A 23,105-nucleotide genomic window follows, 5' to 3' on the forward strand; every position below is an offset into this window, starting at 1 on the left:
ATAAAAAAAATGATCAGGCAAAAAAAAAAAAAAACAATGAGGCGGTTCTGCTCAAATCAGCTGCTTGTTCCTTTTTTGGCATTCCCAAAAGCTCCAGATCGGCTTCTGGGTGGAGCAGATGGCTGCCCCTCTCTGATCCTGCTTCTGCCAGAGGTTTCTTCCTGAGAAAAAGGAGTTTTTCCTTCTTACTGTTGCCAAGTGCTTGTTCTTTACCTTAGAACATCTTCTGGCAACTGTTATATAAATAAAATTGAATTGAACTGGTGGAAAAACTGCGACACAAACACTCATAACACATTTATAGGGTCTTTCTCCTATTTCTTCTTCACTTTTTAAAATGTCATTTATCAACCATTGCAGACCAATATCAATATATTAGCAAATAAATATCATCGGCTTGAAGGAAAAAGTGGTCAGGCCCCTAACACTGACAAATCTCATACATAATGCAATGTTTGACTTGCTTTAGCCTGCCTGGAGTTGCAGCTGCCTCTGCAAGCTGCAGCCCACCTCTACCCCAATTCCTCCTCCTCATGCTGTGTTTGACTTCATCAGTGTCATGTCTGTTGTTACTGATGCCTGCTCCACTCTGTACCAGATATGCTGCTGCTGCTCCCACACCTTATGATCTCTGCATATCCAGATGGAAGATCTCCATTTAGCCAAAGTAATGCTGACGGATTTAGTCATAGTATGTGAGTTTAGATGCTCACACATTCACACACATTGTCCTGATTCTTTCTATAAATAGATGCCACAGACTGTAGTTCACAATAAATGGGCTTTTCCTTTTATGAGCAAAACCTCTTAACATCTTGTAGTAGTAAGAAAATGCAAATGAGCTTCTATTTATGTGCCTCCATGAATTCTTTAATGTGTTCTTCTTGAAACATGGCTAATGTAAGCCGTGTTTCTAGTGTTTCTGTGGAAAATAAACACCAATACATTTATTTGATTTATTTGGGGGTAAAAGAGAAATAAGTCACTTCCACTGGCCTGACCTGCTCAACAAGATTTTAGTTTCTTTCTCTCTAAGAAAAGAAAGTGGGACTTGACAGTTGCAGAGACATAAACTGGGACAAGCATTCTCACCGGGCATCCGACGATGAGGTCACTGGCCCTGAGGTCCTCGCCGTGCCGCTGGGCGTGTCTCAGGATGGAGAGGGCGGAGTCTGAGGCGGGGTTTATGCCCCCCAGCTCCTCCAGCGCCTCGCAGTACTGCTCCAGCCTCTGAATGGGAGCCTGCAGACAGTGAGGGAAGGCCAGAGGGGAGAGGGGGGAGGCTTGGGGAAGTTTTGACTGAAACAGGGGAGGGAAGGACAAATAAAAAGGTAACGTTAGCAAGTCTGCTGGTGTTTCCCCATCATGTTCAGCTGGGCTGTGTTCACTGTATTTTATTACACACTTCACTATAAGTTGTGTTCACCTTAAAACACAGTCAGAAGCTTCGCCCATGGATGTCACATGTCCTACCTTAGGCCCTCTGCCGGGACCCCCACCTCCTCCAACCAGAGCATTTTCGGAACACATCTAAAGCAACCGATTCCTGTTATGTCCTATATCTTAGAAAGGGCAGCTTCAGACAATGTCCTGACCTAAATGGCCCGAAAGGTGTCTGCGTTTTTTTACTTTGACTTTACTTAGTGGAAAATCAGTTAAATTTTTTTGTTTTTCTGACACTGAACAAGTTTTCTTTTTTAGAACATGTGGATTTTCCCACCCAAAAATAAGGACAACAACAGTGATTTTTGGTCTTTGTCAAAACAGATGATATAAAGAGACAGTAAAAGAGGCCAGCTCGTGTCTTACACCTCAAATTCTAACAGATGCGCCTATAAACCGGAACGTCAATGACACAGCAGCTCATCCGGCTTGTGGCCCATCACACTTCACAGGATTTGCCTGAAAAAAAAAAATCGGCAAAGGTGACATTGAGCTCAAGCACATTTTCGGCGAAGACCCATTAGGTGATCGTTGTGTCCACTGTGTGATTAAATTGTGAGCGATGCTGCAGGATGAGCAGCGATTCTTGTGAACCGTGGATGTAAGCACACTTTTAGCTCATCGCCCTTCAGCCCAACAAGCTTAATAATATATAAATCACATGCAACTAGTGAAGATTTGCCAGTTCGCTGGTCTAGAGATGGATATTGATATGATTTTAGTGATCTCTCTACGATTATTAAACATCCAGTTCTCTATTGATTTCCTCATTGATTCCTAATTCTGATTTTTGGTTGAAAAAAAGAAAAGCTTCCACAAGTTTTCAGCACCACTGCAACTATTTTATCATCTCCAAGTCTAAACAGCGCATAGAAAAGTATTTGATAACCTTTTCTCTAACAGGCAGCTGACAGAAAAACATAATAAATCTGAGCTGCTGAGCTTGGAGGCATGAGGCTCTGATGGATCGGACAAGTTGTAACCAGTTCTCAGCAGGAATCACTTTTTGATTTGGATCCCTTATAAAGGCACGCGCCCTATCTCGCTGCTTTAAAGAAAACGCTCAGGGTCTAAATAAAAAAAGTGTATGGGCTCTCCTTTGGTCCACGCTCAGCCTGCCCACCACATGCCATGAAGTCTTTGCTACCATCAGCTCTCAAACATGCTACATCAGGCTGAGCTGCTCCTCTGAGATAGTTACAGTCACAGTTAACACAACTCTCTGTGGATGATTGTGACATCATTTGGCATGTTTTGGCAAACGGTTCTTTTTTAGACACGTGTAATCAAGGTAACTATGGCTTTGCTCAACAAGTATGAAAGTTCCAACTCGTAGCTGCTGCTTTAATGTTTCTTCCATTTTCTTTTCATCCGCTGATCCCAGTAACCGTGAAGAAGCAGCTACGCAGCAGTAAAAATCATCAGCACCATCATCATTCAGAACGAACACCAGTTTAATGTCCCCTGCCATCATGATAGCCATATCCCTGTTATCAAGCTGCTTTACAGCTGCTGCTGCTGCTCAGTGTGACCTGAGCACGTGCTGCCTCCTGGTGGCGACTCGTTAGAAATGCTGGGTTTGAGCATCGCCTCAGAGGTTTTGAGCTCTTTGATCTCTCTGTATATAGTCCTCATAATAATCTCACGATGCTGTCGATGTATTAGTTTTTGTTAATTGTAGCTCAGGAGCTCCAATGACTTTCTCTGTAATCCGCCTTTAATTGGCTTTTCTAGTGTGCATTAAACTTGTAATTAACTTTACTGTATACAGCTCGTTCATAATTGCCGCCACCAACAAATAAAGCGGCTTTAATTGGCTTGAGCCTGTGATGTGTTAAAAAAAAATGACTCATAGCAACGCTCTTACAGTGTGTAACCAGTTTTCTAAAAAAAGAAAATAACCAAATAAAAAAATAAATAAGGGTTTATTGTTAAGAGACACTTTTATCGCTTTGAAATCATGTTTACTGAGATGAACTGGTTGAATAAGAGTTAAGACCGCAACTCTCTCAGTAAAATCTCTGCAGGAACAAGACTGGTTTTTACTTTTTTTTTTTTTTTTTTTTAAGAGGCACGATGAATCCTACCTTGAAAAAATCGGCTGCTTGTGTGACCAGTGGAGAATCCAGGTCTGGTTTGGTCCTGATGTACTGGGAATACTGCAGAAACTGGTCCCGCTGTTTGGTGACAGGTGAGAAAGTTGTGTGAAAGATAAAAAAAAGTTGATTTTAATCAGATTAATTACACAGAGAGGGATTTAATGGATATTTTTAAGCAAATTATGCTGACTTCTAACTAATCTGTGACATTTTCTATATGCAAACATAAAACAACCCCTCAGAGGTTTATGTAAAACTGAAGAGCAGTGCATGCAGTCATACAGCTTCACTTGGCATTTTGCAACTTACAAATTTACTGAAGCAGTCCTGTTGCAACAGGCTTTGCACAAGAGCGCCCTCCATGGCAGGGAGTAGGTCCTGCGAGTGAAAAGTGGTGAGGCTGGCCCAGTTGGGAAACAGCGAGTCTGCCTTCCCCCTGATGGAAGCTGGGGTGTCTGAGAGCTCCAGTAAGGGCAGGTACGTCTCTTCTACCCCCTTTAGCACAGTCACGTACTGCCTCTCTGAACTTAGCATCCTACACCAGAGCAGGTACAGCTTACTGCGGTGGAGATGGCAAAGGGTGGGGAGGGGAGGAAAGAAACAGAGCGTGCAATGCATGAGTACACTTATAAAGGGGAAACAAACATGGAAGCAAGTGGACAAGTGGGAGGTAAGGGGAAGCGAGAGCAAAGATAGCAACGGATTGAGATCAAAGACTCAGTAATGAAAAAATTATCTAAGATTGCATCCTGACTGATAAAATCAATGCGAAAGAGCCTTCAGTTGTACTTAAATTATCCCTAAAACTATGCATCGCTTTTTCTTTCATCTCAGCCTGTTCCATTCTTGCTGCGCCTTATTATGTTTGACTATCTCTGACTGATTTTCTTACGAGGAAAGTGGAGTACATGGAAAAAGGACAAAAGAAAAAAAAAAAAAAAAGCAAAGAGGGCCAACACACACCTCTGTGCAGTTGAACCGGCCCTATCCGTCCCTGTCTCCCTGTCTGTCCTCCCCAGCAGAACATGCTGGCGCGGTGACCCCGTGTGATCCACCACCTCCTTGCTGCTGACCTCCACTCCTCGGATCAACACTCCTCCGCCACTACTACCACCACCACCACCACCGCTCCATCCTGGAATAGCTGCAGCCATGCTAGTAGTAATGACTGGGTCGGCCAAAGCCCGTCGTCCCAGCCAGGACATGGGGGAGTTACGGCTCGCCCCAGCCACCGGCGACTCAGCGGGTTTGGGAGTGGCTGTACCTCGACGGGGGGCCAGGAGAGCCTGGAGGTCAAAGCTCGGGTGACGCTTCCGAGGTGGCTTGAAGGGAAGTGGAGCCTCTGTGGGCTGTAAGGGAATTGAACTGGTCATTGGTGTGACTGTGACACACTTCAGTTACAACAGTACAGTACTGTAATACACCTCAGATCATAAAACAGAAAACATTATCATAAAATAGAACTCAAACTCACGCTCTTCTTTGCAGGATTCAGAAGGTTCGATAGAAACTTCCCTCCCCCGGCCCCACCTCCTCCCACACCGCTTCCTCCTGCTGTTCCCTCTTTCTTATTCCCTTTCTCCTCTCCTATCTTCAGTGTGGAGCAGGTCTGCGGTCTGAACAGTGATGCCAGGGATCCCCAGGACTGCAATCCCCCTTCCCCTCCTCCAGCTCCCAGCCCCCAGGAGTCACCCTCTCCCTCGGGGCCCATCAGGTCCCAGAGGCTGCTGGCAGAGGGCGTTTTGGTTTTCCCCTGTCCCTGATTTTGCGTCCGGTCAGACTGGAGGAATCGGGGCTTGACCTGTGCTACTGTTCGCTGGTATCGCTCAACTGTCTGAGTCCAGAGATCCAGCAGTGCCCCGCCACCCAGCTCTATAGCTAAAGAGCGTGCGTCCTGGAAACGGGACGGGGGTATTGGAGGGAGGGAGGCGAGAGGGCAGGTAGAAGAAGAGGAAGAGGAGGAGGAGGAGGTGGAGGAGACTGCATCGCACCACTGGGTGGCCTGCACAAGAGACAGGAAAGTCAGGGAAGTCATTAGGACTTCCGCTCGGCATTAAAACACTTTGGAACGATGACTGTATGTTTATAACTTCCTGTGTGTGTGTTGCAGAGGTCTTCCCGTGCCGTACCTCGGTCAGAGTGGACAACAACCTCTGTGTGTTGTCCAGAGTGGTCCAGCAGTCAGACAGACAGTGGGACATGTCCCTGAGCTTCTCCCTGACCGGAGGGAGTCTGATCTGGACGTCGCTCAGGCCTGCCCAGTCCAGTTCACACCAGCCCTCCAAATCACTGAGCACTGACAGAGTCTCACTGTGCAGCTCCTGAAAGATGCAGGAAAATGGGCTGTCAAGAAGTATTTACTGTAGAAGACTGACAGGACACACTTGGGAAATCATGGATGGAAAAATATTGACTGCATCTCTTGGGAATATGCTGGGAAAACTTTTCATTAGCTCGTTTCCATGAGAATGACACAAATATGCCACTGAGTGGGCTTAAAGCACATCTATTCACAGTTTATAGTTTCAGTTATTGACTTCTCAAACCCTACAGTGGGTGATTCACAGTAACACATGTGTCTTAAGTACGACTAATAAGATTTCTTATCCCAGAGTTGACGTGACAGAAGGGATTTTTTTTGTGGGCGATGTTAAGATGCTTACATGTACTGTAGAAACAAAGTGAAAGCAAAAACTCTGAGGGCGGACGCTTAAACTGTATGTAAATATTCTCCATGTTGTTATCATGATGTGTGCTTACTTACCAAAAGTCATTTACATGCAGACAAAACTGGACACTCCCTTTGTACTTGAAGAAGGTCAGTCGGACCAAAACACTGTGATGTAAGTGTATTAGCGGTACATGAGACGGTGTGTGGGAGTCATATTTGACCGTTTTGTGAATATCGTGAATGAAATCTAACTGACCTTTAGAAGACCAATTAAATCAAAGTCTATATGAGTCACAGCTGCCAACACATAAGTACTGTCAAGAGATCAGGGCTAGACATCGCTGTAAGCATTAGAGAAAAGAGACAGCCTGTTACCAAAACCATTTTAAAGCCGCAATGTTTGCAGGAACTCTGTGTTTACAACTCCTTTGATTTTATACCTGATCTCCATCCATTCTCTACTGCTTATCTTTTTCAGGGTCGCGGGGGGGCTAGAGCCTATCCCAGCTGTCTTAGGCTATGTCCACACTAGCAAGGATAAATTTGAAAACGCTCCACGTCCACACTTTTTTCAGTCGTTTTCACAGAGTTGCGTGTCAAAAACGGACGAAAACACTTACGTTCCAGTACTGCGCATGCGTGAAGCGCAAGACGATTCGACCTGCCTCATTTCTGTCTGCCGTTTCTTTACTTTCCGGCTCTTTGAAACGTTGCGGCAAAATGTTGAGGAAAAGCACCGAGTTTTTTTAAATGGACTAACAATGAGGTGGAGTTGTTGCTGTGAGTAACACAAAGTACAAAGTTGCAAAAGCGAGTGAGAATTAAAGAATTTGAAGAAAAACTATCTGGAGCATGTACAGACTGATATTAATCTTTAATAGGGCTGTCAAAATTGAGAGCAAACAAAACAACAGCTGTATAATGCCCTCCGCTATCTTTGTTTAATTGGTCACATGACTGCATCGCATGACTAAAATGTGTCATCGTTTTAAAAAGTCTCCGTTTTTGTTGTCCACACTGCGACGCGAAAGCGTTTTCGAGAGCGTTTTCCTTGAGCAAAAATGGCGTCTCAGTGTGGACTGGAGGCCAAAATGGAGAGAACACGGTGCTTTTTCAAATGAAAACCTATGGGCGATTTAGAGTTTCCAATTAACCTATCCACACTAACTTACTAACACTAATATAAACTTGTATTTATATGTAATTTCAAAGAATTTCATTCAGATCACACACAGAGTCAATCCTTCTGAGTCTCAGTCATCGCCATCAGTGACTAATGCCGTTATGCAAATGAATAAATTACTCAGCCACAGCAAGAGTGTTGCTACTGTAAGATGATGTGAAAGAGGGAAATTTTCTAATCTACGTTGCATAGTTGTTTTTTATTTAGCGTCAACCTCTTAACGCCTAGTGTTTTACGTTTGATACACACAGTTTTGGTGAGTTTTAGAGACTTCTACAGCATCCATGTGATTAACCCCCACCGAAAAATGTCATTAGTAAATTACAAAGCGTATTTTTAATCAATAAATCGCCAAAAATGCCAGATGTGGTAAATATGATGCAATTAAGACTCATATATGCAATTTCATATTTTTGTTTTTTAGCTGTGGCAATTATTTAATCAGGGCTTTAAAGGGTTAAGACTGGCTCCATGACACTGAGCCCAGTGAACCTGCATACTTTAACATGACACGTGAAAATGTTTTCACACAAAAAGCACATTCATCTTTGCATTACTCACATTGGCCGTTTCTTTGAACGTCTTGAACCTCTGCTGTTTGAGCGAGAGTCTGCTGAGGGAGAGAGGAGGATCCTTGTAGTCCTCCAGCTGCGACTGAACCTGCTCAATCTCTTTATCGCACTGTGGATTAAAGGCGGAGGTTTGGGTGAGTGGAGGACTCTGTTACGCATAAGATGTGGAAAAACTGAAGATGATGAAGCAAAAAAGAAATACGCAGATTACAGAGTGTAGGTTATTTTAAAGTAAAGCAAATCTTCCTCAGATACCTTTTCCAGTTTGTCCACCAACCCCGCCAGACGCCCCAGCGCCTCCAGGTCACGACCTCTTTGGTTGGACACTCGGACAAGCCGATGGAGTGCATCGTCCACGCTGTCATAAAGTTTAGAAGTTACGGCAAGAGCAACTCTGAGAGGAGAAGAAAGAAATTTTGGTTTTCATTTAAATTCTTCAAAATCATGCTGACAGAAATGATCTAATTATAAAACAACGTCTCATGTACAGCACAGAAAAAAAACATCTTGTATTATTGCACAGCTTAAGCCAAAACTCATTACACAGTAAGAACAGAAGAGCTACAACAGTCTTCAGATCATCTGTAAGCTGCAGTCATGCACAAACAAGCTGCATCGCTCTGTTCTTTATTTGATGTGTTTTCTTCTCCAGCTGGTTTTCATTTTATGGCCAAAAAACAAACAACTCTGTTTTTGTCAGGAAGATTATTTTTAACCTAAAGCTCATCCTGACAAAATAACCCTTCAATCAAAATTTTAAAAAGCATGGGAAAGGAAAAGAGAAGAAGATTTAAAATATAGTCTTCAAGTCCTGTGCTTAATGTATATTAAAGCATCTTTGCAGAATCATAACATTGTGGGTTGTTAGGTTGTATTAAAAAAATAACTCAGGAATGCATAAAATGCCCACAGTACAGCTACTGGATGTTAGAAGGAAATAGCTTTCAGTTCACTGTTGGTAAAGTGTGGCAATAGGCTCCAAGCACAACTTTGGGGTGGCACGACACTCGGGTGGCAGGTCACCAGCTACTTTGTTACATATGTGTGCTCAGCTACCCATTAAAACAATAATTTAATCAGCCAATCACATGGCAGGAACCCAACAAAGTTCAAACTTAGGAAAAAGGCTGATTTTAGTGAACATGGCATGGTTGTTAATGCCAGACGGACTGATCTGAGAGTGTCAGAAACTAATGATATACTGGGATTTCCCCCACACAAACAGCTCTAAGATTTTACAGAGAATTAAACTCTGCAAGAAAACGTCTTGTTGATGTCAGAGGTCAGTGGAAAGTAGCCAGACTACTAATGAGCTGATAGGAAGGCAGAAGGCTTGGGTGTTTGTCCTGTCAGCAAAGAATAGGAAAATGAGGCTTCAGTTTATATGCAAATCCAATAGTTTCTGTAAGATGACAAGACATTGAACTAACACTGCTGGCAGAGCTCAGAGAAGGTGTGACCAATCAATGGTGGAGCCAAATCATGTTCAACATGATGGTGCTAACACTGACAGATGGCTAAAAATCACTATAATATCGTGGTTTAGCGTGTTAGCATATGCTGATTAGCACTAAATAACCGGGAGTGTTCGTTTTCCAGGGTTTTTGGCCCCAATATTTTTATTGGATTTTGTTACTTGATTTAAACAAAAAAAAAAAAAAAAAAAAGAAAGAAAGAAAAAAGTATAATCCATAAAATAAAAATTCAGTAGTCCTACAAATACTGGATGAATTAGGTGTATGGTACCTGCAGTCTGGTGACTTTTGTGCCAGTCCAGATGCCCTATTTGTCAATCCAGCAAGCCAGGCCCCGCCCTTCTGCTGCAGCTCAGTTAACCGTTGGTCAGCCAGGACGCTGGCCATGAGCTGCCTGTGTTTGTCAATGCTCAGAGGAACAGCCTGAAAAAGATAAGCATGTGTATTGTAGCTTTTGTGTGTGTTTTTATAGAGACTGGTAAGTTACTAAAACACACAAATATATCTGAGCGCACACAACGAGTAGAAAGAACATCATGTTAAAGTTACGGACCTTTATGTTGTCTGGCATTGGCTCAGCGTCCATAGACTGCAGTGCTTCTCCAAGCAGTGAGAGGGCGCTCTCACAGCGCTCTGTCAGACTCTCCAGACTCTAAACAGGACAAAAAGAAGTAGAAATCCACACAAACACATGAAATCTGTCTTTCATTCCACCTTTTTTGTAATCCACAGGAGAGGTCAGAAAAAGTACAGAGGATAGGAAAATGTTTTCAATTGTTTAGATAAAGCAACATAAACTGTTGGGGGAAAGCCATTAAGGGTCCTTGAGATTCTTACGGGCTGTGTTTTTTCTTCACCTAGTTCATCATGCCTGTCTGAAATAATCGACCACCAGCAGACGACCACTCTTTCCCAGACAACATCCTTTTATCTCGCCTCCCTCCCTCCTAGATGTTCTTTCTCCCACAATACTCCCTCAACTGTCAGAGGTCATATTTTACACTGGAGGTACCCAAAACTCGAAACAAGTTACGAGCTACAAGAACTCCGGACTTTGAGTGGTTTACTTGAGCTTGTTCATTCCAAGCTGTCTGTAAGAAGTTTAAAAATAATAACAATAAAAATACACTAAGGACTTTTTGCTTAAGAAAATTCCTCAGCTACATACAAAAATGGCATTTCCTGTGAATTAACAGAAACTTTCTGTTTTATAATTACAGAACAAAACCTCAAACAGTCGTGCCGACACATTTTTTTCATTTACTACGGCAGCATGTTTTAATAATGTGAAAATAACTGAGACATGCTATCGAAATTTCGTTATTTCCTGACAGAAAGGGTTAGGGTTAGGTCAGTGGTCCCACAGCTTAAGATCAAAGTGAGCTGTATGTGAAAAATGACTTTGACATCCCTGATGTACAAACACTGATGCACACGGGAGTAAAAATAGGACAGCAACCCTCTTGTGACTATAGAAAATCTGTGGCTGCCCAGTGATAGCTTTAATTTTTTGGATTATAAGTCATTGTGGCAACTAACTAGTCTCCAGGAGGCTGAGCATACAACACCCACAATCTCTGGGCGACAGCTTTTGATTACAAGGAGATGGCATGGGTCACATATAGGAGGAAACATGTCTCCAAACAACCACTCTCAGATGGATCGGTGAAGGTTTTGCAATCAAGGTGTAAGTTTTCTGTGACGTGTCTCTTTGCAAAATGGAGCTGGTTAGCTGTATTCTGGTTATATTCCTGTCTAAAAGAAAGGTTTTCCAGCTCTTATGTCAAGTAGCTGTTAAATTGTCACTCTGCAGCAACTACATCATGATTTGTGGAGGAATTTATGAATTTCTGTTTCAGATCTCTGAGTTTCTGGATGGACTCTGAATACAAGCCGTTAGTGTGAATTTCTGTTCATCGAGATGGCGACAGGTTTGAAATTTTCACTGATTCATGAGTTAATGACCGTATTATCACAAACAAAATTGCATTCAATTGCCATTTTGACCTGCTTCAATCACAAACTAATAGCAGACTCTGTCTAATTGTTATTATTGCTGCCCTGACACACCAAAGTCACTTTGAAGACTGCAGCTGACTGATTAATGTTCCTGTTTACACTGAAGTCTAAATTTCGTCATACCTCCACTCTGTGGATGAACCACTGAAAACACAAATGCTATAGTGGAGAATCAAATGTGAAAAGTTCAAGGATGTTTTTTCATGTTTGCATAATCGAACAGACAAAACAGAGCTCCTCACCAGTCTGAAGGCCAACCAGTCCGCGTGGCAGTGGATAAAGTCCCCGTCCACTTCTTTGGGCAGCTGTTGTTTGTCTACATACTGCTGAAGGACGCTCGTTCCTCGCACTGTGTGGACCTGCACAGGAGAGGAGAAACAGTAAGGGGCAGAGGAAGTGACTTTCTTATTGTATGTTTGAGAAGAATAAAAGCTTTTAAGGAAATTAGACCAAAAAAGAAAAGATAATAAATTAAATCACACTGAAGCCTGGAACATATAAACTCTTATCTGAATGTGTTAGTGTTGGTAATGTTTACTGAGTACAGACCAAGTGAAAAGCTCCAAGAGTTTAAAAACATTAACAAACCTGCTGTGCCAATCATAAGTTTTCAAAAATCACCTGTTTAAACCGTATTATCAGGGCATGTGGCCACTTTGAGTGAGAGAATAATGCTGACCTCTTTGTTATTTGCGATTCTATTAAATGGCAATTATGGCTAGAGGTTCTGAGAATGGGAGAGAATAAAAAAAAAACTAACTTGTATTATGATTTATTTTTTACTTTCTGAGCAGGTACATAACTGGTTACTGAAATTCAACATGCTTTAACTACAGCGTTCACATCTTCTTCTGGGAAGTATTTGTCGTCGACATCCAAAGTTTGAACACTGCCTGCTTGAAACACAAACCACGTGGCATGACCGATCCTCCCGTGCCTGTGCGCAAGACAGATTTCTGCTGATCGGTGCAAAGCAATATGCTGAATTAGTGGTAAAACCGAGTTATCTGAAAGCAGTAGATGTTCCAAACGTATGGAAATTGGGTGTAATAGATTCAAGCTCAATGTGAATGTGCACTCCAGCTTAAGCACTTCTGACACTGATCGCATTGCAACGAGGAACAGGGACAATTTATGGAACGTTATTTCCTCTCGCACAATTTGCATTTCCTATACGAACACTTTTTCCTGTTGACATTATAATAGGCAATAGAATTACAGGAACTTGCTTTCTGCTAATGTTTTCTCGTGCTATTTATCACTGAGCTTTTGACACGCTCTCATAACTTCACACTTATTCATTTTACGGATCTGCAAGTAAAAGAAGTATAACCGACTTAACCACGGGGAGCTTAGTAATACAGTCTAAACATGTGATATGCATGAGGTCACCTCTGCTCCTTCCAGGGAATGAGAAGGGGACTCCTGCTGCTCTTCCACCAACACCAGAAGGGATCCAAGACCACCGGGGACCGACCCCTGGCACGAACACAAAAACACATGTGCTCGAGCTACTATCGCATCTGCAGCCTAATTAAAGCGTGCATGCAAACATTTAGCACTTCCAGTTAACCAGCGTCCTTGTGCTGTCTCACCTGGAACAATTTAAGAGCAGAGAACAAGAGAGCGGAGGGTGGGGCACGCCTGCTGTCCATTAACACTGTTAAACCCTTTTCTTTGGCTGCAGGCCTGTTGAGGGTGGATGAAGAGAGAGACGTTAAAAATAAGTGTTTAGCTTTAAACCAGTGTAATAGCCATTTTTATTTAGGTATTTTCACCAAACGATGAAGTTGAAACAAACATTTGTTCTTAAACGAGAGTTTTTTGGTCATTTGCATAGAATCACATCATTTCTACCCAAAGCCGTTGAGAAGCTTTGGTTCTGACTTGCCACAAGTACTGATAAGCAGTTATTGTGCCAGGTAAACTGGCAAGCTCAGATGTGTTTGTGAAGCTGACATTGAGTCAGTTTGTTATGTTTGTCCTCCGTTTTCTGGCACACTCTGTGTTTCCCTCACACCACCTTATGTTGTATTTGGAAAAGTCAAGAAGCGAGTCGAGTCGAACATAATTATGAGGCGCTTTTCGATAAACAGGCTCGGTCTCGGTGGTATAACAGGAAACAAACCACACAAGCCTAAATATAAAAATGTGAACAAAAAAAGCCAGTTAAAGATTTTTAAACATACATTCAGAGAATCGGGGGAATCAGAGAGCCGAATGCTACATTTATTGGCAATATCCCCCTGTATTTAAAAGCCATAAATCTCTGGTGACAACGGACGACTAAAATAAACAATCAAAGGAGGAACACGCACTTACCGCGTGATTGTGTGGTAACAGGCCAAGACGCGGGCCATCTCCTCCCCAGAGAAACCCGCTTCTGATGCGTCGGCCTCTGTGAAAACCAGAACACGCCCCAGCCTGTCCACTGTACCTGTGGATGTGGTCAATGTGGTCAATTAAGCATCGAGTGGGGAAGCCAAGAGGACAAACTAATGCACCGAGGCTACAAGCACACAAATCCATTTGGTTTTTCTCTGTGTTGTAAGCTTGTTGGTGTTATTGATATCTACTACAGACACTATCTCTACTTTTAAGATTAGACCTCAAACTTTCCTTTTTGCTAAAGCATATAGTTAGGGCTGGATCAGGTGACCCTGAATCCTCCCTTAGTTATGCTGCAATAGGTATAGTAGGTATATGTTGGGGGATTCCCATGATGCATTGAGTATTTCTTTTTCACCTTTCTCACTCACTATATGTTAATAGACCTCTCTGCACTGAATCATACATGTTATTAATCTCTGTCTCTCTTCCACAGCATGTGTTTATCCTGTTTTCCTTCTCTTTCTCCAACCGGTTGCAGCAGATGGCCCCGCCCCTCCTTGAGCCTGGTTCTGCCAGAGGTTTCTTCCTGTTAAAAGGGAGTTTTTACCTCCCACTGTCACCAAAGTGCTTGCTCAATCACATGATTGTTGGCTTTTTCTCTGTATGTATTATTGTACGATCTACTGTACAATATAAAGCGCCTTGAGGCAACTGTTGTTGTGATTTGGCGCTGTATAAATAAAACTGAATTGAATTGAATTACTTAGGATAACCATGATGTAAACTTTGGAAATAAAGCAAGTTTTGTTTCAGTACCAGAAAAAATAAAACATTTCTTTTGATACTTGGTAAAGATACAAGCCAGCTATGCAGACTAGAAAGGCAAAAAAACAGAAAAAAGTTACTACTTTACAAAAGTAATTAGAAAGGCTTCACTGAAGCAATTTCACAAATAACACCCAGATAATGTTTGAAAACCCAGGGAGGACATGGTCCAAAGCTGACTTTTCTGATAAGTGTAAAAGTAGATTTTTAGCTCAGGAATCATCTGATTACTGGAAATACTTCTGGTTTTGGGGGCTGCCTGGGTGGAGTGTACAGACAGCTAACAGCAGACCATTTACTGGGAATACCACAGCCTGCAGTGTTCTCACATTGGCACTAATCAGTGCCATTGGACATAAATATTCTAACAGACATGCATCAAAACTGTCAAATAGTCCTTTTTGTTTTTCCCCAAAACTTAGAGTTGATGTTGTGGTAATCACCAACGATGACTTAGACATCTGTGTGTTAAAGGCTGTTGGTTATATGTTCTTGCTTAAATTGCCATTTGCATTCATATATGCATCTCTGTCAAATAAACCCTAGAAATGTCCAGTGCACATATCTAAACAAGCCCTTGTTAAAATGTTCTGAGCTGATTATGCAGAAGGCCCTAAAGAAGCTTGCCTGTCAACTTGAGCTTCCCTGACTGGAGAAGGTCTGCGTCCAGTTCCCTCAGCAGGGCGGGCTCTTTTGAAGCATCACCATTCTGTTTGTCAGGTGACGCAGCCTCCTCATTAGAGTGGTTAAAAAAAGATGTGCCCGACTGTCCGTTACACACAGGCAGAGATGATTCAGCTTCTGTGGAGGGACAGAAAAATATACAAAACAGTCTGAGGACATTTAAGCACACATGACCAAATGTTCGTGCACAAACACGGTTTTCTTCAGACCTGTGCTGCTTTTCACTGTGTTGTCTGTCGCCTCGCTATCTGCAGCAGAAGCACCTTCAGATTGGTCAGCCTGCTCTGCTTGCTCTGTTTGGCTCTCCTTGGCAGTCGGCAGCTTTGTTGAAGCAGTGCAGGTGGCTGGGCTTGGTTGAGGAGTTTTAACCTGCATTTTCAAGGCCTTCTCCTTTACACGACCCCCAGATTTAGCTTTCCCTTTGGCCCCCTTTCCCTTCCTTTTCCTCCTAAACACAAAGCAGAGGAAAATCTTAATGAGGCACAGCATAAAATTAATAGCTGCACTTACAGGCATGTGTCACGGTCATGCCACATTGCCTTTTTGAGGACTTTCTGTGTTCATAAGGTTGCACCTAAGTGTAATCAAGTTGTGTTTTAATAAAGAAGTGTCAAAAAGGAACACAAATAAGATGAAAGAGTACGATATTTCAGTACCTTGGTGCTCTGAATCCTGCCGTTTTAACCTCTTTTCCTCTGGGGCATACTCTGTCCTCCACTTTTCCTTCATCCTTTTCATCCATGGATTTTTGGTTTGACAAACTCTTCTTTTTAGACCCAGTGTTTGTAATTTCACCACTTTTTGAAACAGCAGCGAATGGTCTCTGTGGTGCATCTGATGTTGGGGTATTAGCCTCACTGTCTCCGCTCAGTGGTTTATCAGCATCCTCAAAAACAGAGTCCGAATGTGATCCGTGATCAGAGTGGCCCTCTACAACGTGTCCATCTTTGTGGTTTGTTAACTCATGGATTTCACCTGTGTCCAAGCTGTTGTTGCTCTTGGATTCTTTACTTTTGTGGTCATCTTTGCATAGCTGTGTGTGACCATTGCTATCTCTCTCCTTGCCCACTCCAGGTCTCCTTTCCTTGAATGGGCCATCAAAACAAAGGCGGCGGCTTTCCAGGCCTTCAGAGTCTCTGTTTGTTTTATCTCCTTCATCAGAGTCATGGACTGAGGAGGAGTAAGACCGCCTCCCTCGGCCAGGCTCGGCAACTCCTGGCACAGGCAGTGGCGGTAATGCTTCACCCTTGGCAGCCACAGCGTCTCCTTTGATGCCAAGAATAGCTCGAAAGCTTCCTGACCTTTCCGTTCGCCCATATCCCCATGCTTTTCCTCTGCGAACCTTGATAGCCTTTCCTCTCCTGCAAAGAGGTAGAGTCTTGGTCTTACAGATTCCATGCATCTCTTGGTACCGCTGCCTTGGATCGACTCCTCCATCAGGACCCCCCCTGGGTTCCAAAAGCTCGACATAATCCCCATCGAGCTGAGGTTGTCTCGATGTCCGCCCAAGGCCGTCTTCACTGCGCCTTCGTCGAGGAAGCACACAGTCAGAGTCCAAGCCATCCGGTTGCAAATCCTCATCTTCTTCTTCATCCCAGGACCAGGAGTCTAATTCCCCAGAGGATGAGCCACCCCAGCCTCCGAGGCTGCTACCCCCCTCGCTAGGCAGACGGTTGGACATTAGGCCCAACTCTTCAGAGGGGTCGTGGATAAATTTTGGGTAGACTACCTCCTTCCATGGAAGTCTAACCACACCATCGCATGTACTGACCAGACAGGTGTCAAGTCCTCCTCCAACTGTGTAAAGAAGAGAAAGGAATGCATTTATGAAGAAAAAGTACAGGGTAATTTAAAAAAATAAGAAAACACCAACATCAGCTTGACTTGACTAAAATGAGCTTTGTTGCATTTCTTTAGCTCTGCTGTTAAGTTCTTCCCATCTGCCATCATCACCCTTATATACGTAGCCTGCGTCTTTCTGTCCTTCCACCTGGTAAAAAATATGATTCTTCAAGCAACCCACCTGTACTACCCAATCTTCAGTTCCCCAATGATCTTTTCTAACGGTCAGATAAGAGGAATCTGTTCCTTACCTTCTCTCTTGTGACCTCGCTCTTTGTTGACGATGTGAAGCCACTCAGTGGTGAACACAAGGGGATGCTGTGACTCGGGCACCAAGATTTCCTGAACAGTCCGTCCCCCAGGAGCCAGGCATTTTAGTGCCAGCCTTGGGCAACGTGTAGAGAAGGGAACCACCTGTAGGTAGAAGTCATTACTGCGCAGAAGCCTCCAGTCCAAAGTGGAAAGTTGGACAACCACTTTTTCGCCCAGGCAGAGAGGCCAGCCAGAGTGAAGGAACAAGCAACCCAGGTACTGAGACTGACACAAGAAAAAAAAGAGAGAGTGTTAAATGTACGAACAGAAAATTAAACCTTCATTCAGATAATGTTAGATTTTGCTGAACAAGTCATCTTTCTGAACCCCTTTCGACTGTGTGATGCACTGACCTCCTTTTAGAACCATTAGAGTCCCCTCAGTGTGCACAATTGTGCTCTCCCATTCACAACCCACACTCACACTGGTGTCCGCCTGCATGGTTGTATCTGGCTTAGTTATTTAAATGAGCAGAAATTCTAGAACTGATACCACACGAGTCAACGGTTTTCACAAGCTGAACTGGCCAAAAGCCAGTGCCACATACAAATGTCAGACATGACGTGTGTCCTAAGTGTAAAACCGCTTAGTTAGCAGAGAGTCAATGAGTCAGACAGAAACTTGCAGATGACCAGCTCCTCGCAACAGGCAGCCACTACTAAAACAGAACTGTTTTAGTAGTAGAAAACACATCAGGTGGCTCTGTAAGAACGACAGAATCAATTTCAGTCAGTCCTAAATACAGAAAACCCTCAGTGAATAGTAAAAGAATTTAACTGCAAATTCTGTGATTTCGGGCACAGCAGTGTGGGCCTCTTGTGGGACCCTCTGCACGATTAATCAACTGATCTATTTAGGTAATACACCTTAATCCAAGCACTATTCCCACCTTAATCAGTGGTGTGTCCAATCTATATCCCCTTTCTTAAAGCCTTGAAGCCTAAAACTCATCCAGAGCCTCTCTCTGCTGTTCCCAGTCACGTCTAATCGACTGACACAGGCCTGCTCGCTCCTCTCTCTGTGCCCTCCAGACTCACGAGACGTGATCAAATTAAATTCCTTCCTCAGCCTCTCCTCCATCTCCCCTTATTCTACCTCTGTCCTTTATTCAATTTCTTCCCCTTAAGCCTCCCTTCTGTCTCTTTTCGTGCCTGTTCTGTCACTGTGGCAAGCTTTATGGAAGCAAGTATCTGATATCTGTCAGGGTGAATATTAGCATTAAAAAGCATGTGCAGCTTTTCCTCTCTTAAAAAGTTTGCCTATTTCGAGCCAGTCCGCAATCTGTAACTCTCTGTGTCCTCTGGCCCACCCCCTCCTTCTCCCTCAATATGCCCCAGTGTTTGCTCCTTCTTCCCCACCTCCCATTACTCAAAAATTCCTCAATCAGTCTACTATTGCCTGCTAAACTCCAGCATCGTCTCTGTTTTCTCACAGGCACAGTGAATGGGAGTCATGTTCATTCTCTCCTTCGACTCCCACCGCTTCTCTGTTACTCACTCTTTCTCTCGCAGCAAGTAACACACTCACATATGGAAGGCATTATTGTCATGACTCACAGTCTAACTCCCATCCCAGGCAGCTCCACTCAGCGACAATGAAAACATAGTTTGCTCACAAACGCTGTACGGGGGTGTGTATATGTGTGTGTGTGTATAAGTCTAGGAAAACTGTGGAGGGAAATATGAGAACGTTCTTAGCTACCAATCTTGCACTAAACACTGCAACTTGTTTACCTTTGTGTGTCTCAGAAAGTTAAATATAAAGAATGCTGTTCAATTAAACATCAGGGATTCGAGTTAAATAGACATCGCGCCTTATTTCTTTGTCTCGGTTTGGCTAAGTGTGGCAGAAACAGCAAGAGAGTGACACAAAGTGGAAGTTGCATGTTTGCACAAGGTTTGGACAGTGTATCCTGTATCATATTATTTATATGCGTTTGTGTTTATGTATGTGGGATCCTAAAGACATCACAACATAAACTATTTATTTACACAAGACTGCACTGCATGTCATTCACTTCTGGAGCTTCCGAGGCAGGAAAACCACCTCATTTGTTTGCGAATCTCAAATGTCACCAGAGACTTTCACAAATTTTACTGAGCAGCTAAAATTTAGGGGCAGACTCGAGCCTCCATAATGTAGTGAACAACTGGTATTGGGTTACGCGTATCAAACTCTACATGTTTTAAGTTCTGGAGTCTTCCTGTCACCAGCTACAGAGACACTACAGAACCCCCGGCATAAAACTTGGACTTGACTGTTGAGAATACAAGCCCAGTTTATATTGGAAACCACAGACTTTAAAGCCAGAATCTGTAGAAACCCCAAATAATAAAAAACAATCAGACAGGTTTTCCACTGTTCTGAAATGATTTAGTGAGAAATGTTAAAGACTAGACTGAGGCTTAATTTGTGCTGCATTCTGCCAACAAGATCAATACCAGCAGTTCTTTGTCTCCATCGAACTGCAAATAAATTTAGTCTTATTGGTTCCTTTAGTCGTTTGCTGTCTTTTAAAGTACTTTTTAATAACTTGTCTGTCAATTTTAAATGAATTTTAAAATTGACTTAGCTTAATTTGACCTTTATAACTTGGACTTTACTAAACTTCATGTTGAAATGAAATCAAGACAGTAAGCATCTCGTCATGCATCTGTGGCTAAAACTTCCACGGATGCCACACAGTTACAGCGCTGATAACAGAAGAGATCAAATAATTTGGTTTCTTATCATGGGTATGCTACATAATTGTAAATAGAAGTTATTGACTTACATTTATCGGCACTTTAGAACTTCTGTTTAAGAGATTTGGCGATGTCACATAAAGATGTGACATCGCCTAACAGGTTTGGGCTTATTCTGCATAGCTGAATTTGACAAGGCATTGCTCAGATTATGAACTACGGCTTGACTCCCTTAAATTGTCAGTTCCAGTAAGTAAGTTACCTGAGAAATGACCCAAGGACCATTTTAAAGGAATTAAGAAGCTAGCTGGTAAATTTCTCAGACTATACTTCTTGTGTGTGATGGCTGATTCTGTTTCTAAGTATTCAGCTTTGTATGTGTTCCATTCAAACAGTGTTTGCAGTTTAGAACTCACACAGGCATGCTGCTGGAGTTTGTGCAGGAGGTGCTTTGCAGGTACGAAGTAGTCCAGGAGATAGCGAAGGCTGTCGTGTTGATAGGTCGACTCCAGGACTGAGAAGACCTGGACAATGGATGCAAGACTCGGTAAAAACACTTTGGAGTGAATAGAAAATTAAGCTATTCTCTGAATATCAGATTCTTAGGCACTAAACAGCATTTACTTTAGCAACAACTTTTTTGTGTGTGTGTATTTTTTGTCTATCAGTGGATTTGTAGAGGGTTTAATTTCCCCTTGAGTGGAAGAATTTGCTCAACCCAGACAGCATATAATCAGTAGTTAAAGCAAGAAAATCACCAAGGCTGTTTAATTTGATCCCTCTTGTTGTATCAAACAGCTTTTTCCATAGCAAGAAAGAAAACTGATTGGAAGCTATGTGACAACTTGGAAAAAAAAAACTATTACAAAGTAAGTAGAGTAACTCAATGGATCAAGCCGTTGCTAAAAAAATCTGTTTGTATCCAGGATTTTAAGGAAACAAAGCACCGAAAGCTAAAGTAATGCTAGATATAGTTAGGGGTGCTATAATCTAAGAATATTTGGTTATAACTGACTAGATTTGCTTGTGTTATCGAAAAGTCAAGGTGTTCTTGTTGTAGGGTTTCAAAAAGGGTTTCTGGTAGAGCAAAAATATGGAAAACATGTGCTTAATGGCAATACTTGAGTAGCAGCATTGAATAAATCACAAGCTTGTGTTTTCAGTTAAGCTCACTGACAATTAGGTTTAACTTCGCACTTGGTTAGGTTTGGAAACTACAAACCTCGTTGGATAGTTAGTTAAGATTTTTTTGTTAGATTTAGGCATCAAAGTCTATTCTGTAAGACTTAAACACCAAAGACTATTTGGTTAGGTTTAGGTACTAAATACTTCTTGATTAGACTTCTTGGATAGATTTAGGAACTAAAACCTTCTCTGTGAAGTTTAGGTAACAAAGACTACTTGGTCCAATTTGAAAAAAGAAAAAATATATATCTAAGCTGGTTACTAAAAATACTAAAAACTAAAAATTTGAAAACTAGTTGGAAAGTCTGTGCTATCCATACAAACCCAACTGCAAAAACAACTCAAAATTTGGCAAATTTCATTTTATTCATAGAATATATAAAAACATTTAAAATGTTTAAAATGAGCAAAACATATTAGCTCATTTTGAATTCGATTACAGCAACACGTCTCAAAAAAAGTTGGGACACCGCCATGTTTACCACAATGTAAACCGAGCTGCTAGAATCGTGGGAGAGGAACATTGTCCTATACTTGTCTACTGGAGGATTCTAGCTGCTCAACAATCCTCGGGTTTCTTTGTTGTGTTTTTCATTTCATGATGCTCCAAATGTTTTCAGTTGGTGAAACGTCTGGACTGCAGGCAAGGCTCTTCAGCACCTGAACCCTTGTACTACAATGGCACACTATCTTTATAGATGCAGTTTGCTGCACTATGCAAGGCCATCCCTGAAAAAGAAGTAGTCCGGATGGGAGCATGTGTTGTTCTGAAACCTGTACATAAAGGCTTTTTCCCCCGCTAATACTGACTATAGACATTTCTGTGCATTTACAGAAGCTGTCTGTTTTGTAATTACATGACAGTACAGGCAATGGCCTACACATTTTACACTGTTATTTCCTACAATTTAAGAAACAGATGTCTTTCATTTACTACAACAGCATGTGGACAGAGATAAACTGTTGAAACTGCACTTCTTTTACTTGTATTAAGAAGAATAATATGTAGTTAAACCCGATTAAACTTCTTTTGCTGGCAAAAAGGAACGCGTTTGACATCCCTGCCATAGAAGACGGCAGCCTTTCTGGATCATGTTCACATATGGCTTCTTCTTTCGATAAAAGCACTTTAACGTACATTTGCAGACGGTGATTTCCACGACAGGCCCGAAGATGACAGCCATTCAATATGGATTTTTTATATTCTGACTCTCTAAAAGGCTCTTTTTATATCCAATCGTGTGACTGACCAGTAGGTAATTAACCTAATTAGTTGTAAATGTTCTGCCAGCTGTTTCTTTTCAGAACCAATTACTTTTACAACCCTTTGTTGACCCTGTCTCTGTGACCCTTTTTGAGGTGCTGCTGCAATCAAATTCAAAATGATGTCATATTTTCATGAAATAGTAAAATTTCTGTGTTCTACTGTGAATAAAATATAGCTTTAGGAGGTCATAGCATTCTGTTTTTATTTACGTTTTACACAGCCAACATTTTCAGAATTGGGTTTGTACATCACATTGTCTTTGTTTACACAACCCTTGTATATTTCCCTGAAGACGTGCACTGGGATGAAGTTGTGCGCACTAGAGAAATCTACCTGGGAGAGGAGGGGTGGGGCTGTGCTCTCAAAAGGAGGATAAAGCGATGAGAGCGCCCCCTGCACGCAGTCCTCCATTGCCTCTGAACCCTGCGAGAGATAAAGAAAGGGGTTTAATTCATAACCGGACACGGAATCAACTGTAATATCCGTTTGTGTTGAACAGCCGGCTCGTGTCTG

General features: G+C 42.4%; 1 protein-coding gene and 1 long non-coding RNA gene across 4 annotated transcripts in view; one reads left to right on the forward strand and one right to left on the reverse strand.

The window, feature by feature from the left end:
- The window catches only part of LOC146390770 (uncharacterized), a 55,394-nt gene extending 50,744 nt beyond the window's left edge, over nucleotides 1-4,650 (forward strand). For all 3 annotated transcript variants that reach the window (XR_014799858.1, XR_014799857.1, XR_014799859.1), the window contains 3 exons: nucleotides 3,513-3,634; nucleotides 3,882-4,019; nucleotides 4,562-4,650. This is a non-coding gene — a long non-coding RNA (uncharacterized LOC146390770). The remainder of the gene's footprint in view (nucleotides 1-3,512; nucleotides 3,635-3,881; nucleotides 4,020-4,561) is intronic.
- The window catches only part of arhgef40 (Rho guanine nucleotide exchange factor (GEF) 40), a 47,758-nt gene that overhangs the window by 13,041 nt on the left and 11,612 nt on the right, over nucleotides 1-23,105 (reverse strand). Inside the window, exons 2-21 of the mRNA XM_084923760.1 lie at nucleotides 22,926-23,015; nucleotides 20,557-20,664; nucleotides 17,396-17,681; nucleotides 15,959-17,099; nucleotides 15,512-15,750; nucleotides 15,246-15,419; nucleotides 13,785-13,899; nucleotides 13,058-13,151; nucleotides 12,855-12,941; nucleotides 11,705-11,821; nucleotides 9,997-10,095; nucleotides 9,715-9,866; nucleotides 8,224-8,362; nucleotides 7,958-8,077; nucleotides 5,672-5,863; nucleotides 5,017-5,544; nucleotides 4,506-4,891; nucleotides 3,852-4,101; nucleotides 3,531-3,620; nucleotides 1,093-1,299 (exon numbers count right to left, since the gene is read on the reverse strand). Coding sequence (XP_084779886.1) covers nucleotides 1,093-1,299; nucleotides 3,531-3,620; nucleotides 3,852-4,101; nucleotides 4,506-4,891; nucleotides 5,017-5,544; nucleotides 5,672-5,863; nucleotides 7,958-8,077; nucleotides 8,224-8,362; nucleotides 9,715-9,866; nucleotides 9,997-10,095; nucleotides 11,705-11,821; nucleotides 12,855-12,941; nucleotides 13,058-13,151; nucleotides 13,785-13,899; nucleotides 15,246-15,419; nucleotides 15,512-15,750; nucleotides 15,959-17,099; nucleotides 17,396-17,681; nucleotides 20,557-20,664; nucleotides 22,926-23,015 — 4,614 coding nt within the window. The remainder of the gene's footprint in view (nucleotides 1-1,092; nucleotides 1,300-3,530; nucleotides 3,621-3,851; nucleotides 4,102-4,505; nucleotides 4,892-5,016; nucleotides 5,545-5,671; nucleotides 5,864-7,957; nucleotides 8,078-8,223; nucleotides 8,363-9,714; nucleotides 9,867-9,996; nucleotides 10,096-11,704; nucleotides 11,822-12,854; nucleotides 12,942-13,057; nucleotides 13,152-13,784; nucleotides 13,900-15,245; nucleotides 15,420-15,511; nucleotides 15,751-15,958; nucleotides 17,100-17,395; nucleotides 17,682-20,556; nucleotides 20,665-22,925; nucleotides 23,016-23,105) is intronic.

This window comes from Perissodus microlepis, chromosome 3 (assembly GCF_051167445.1).
Source record: "Perissodus microlepis isolate ML-2025 ecotype Zambia chromosome 3, ASM5116744v1, whole genome shotgun sequence".
NCBI lineage: Eukaryota > Metazoa > Chordata > Actinopteri > Cichliformes > Cichlidae > Perissodus > Perissodus microlepis.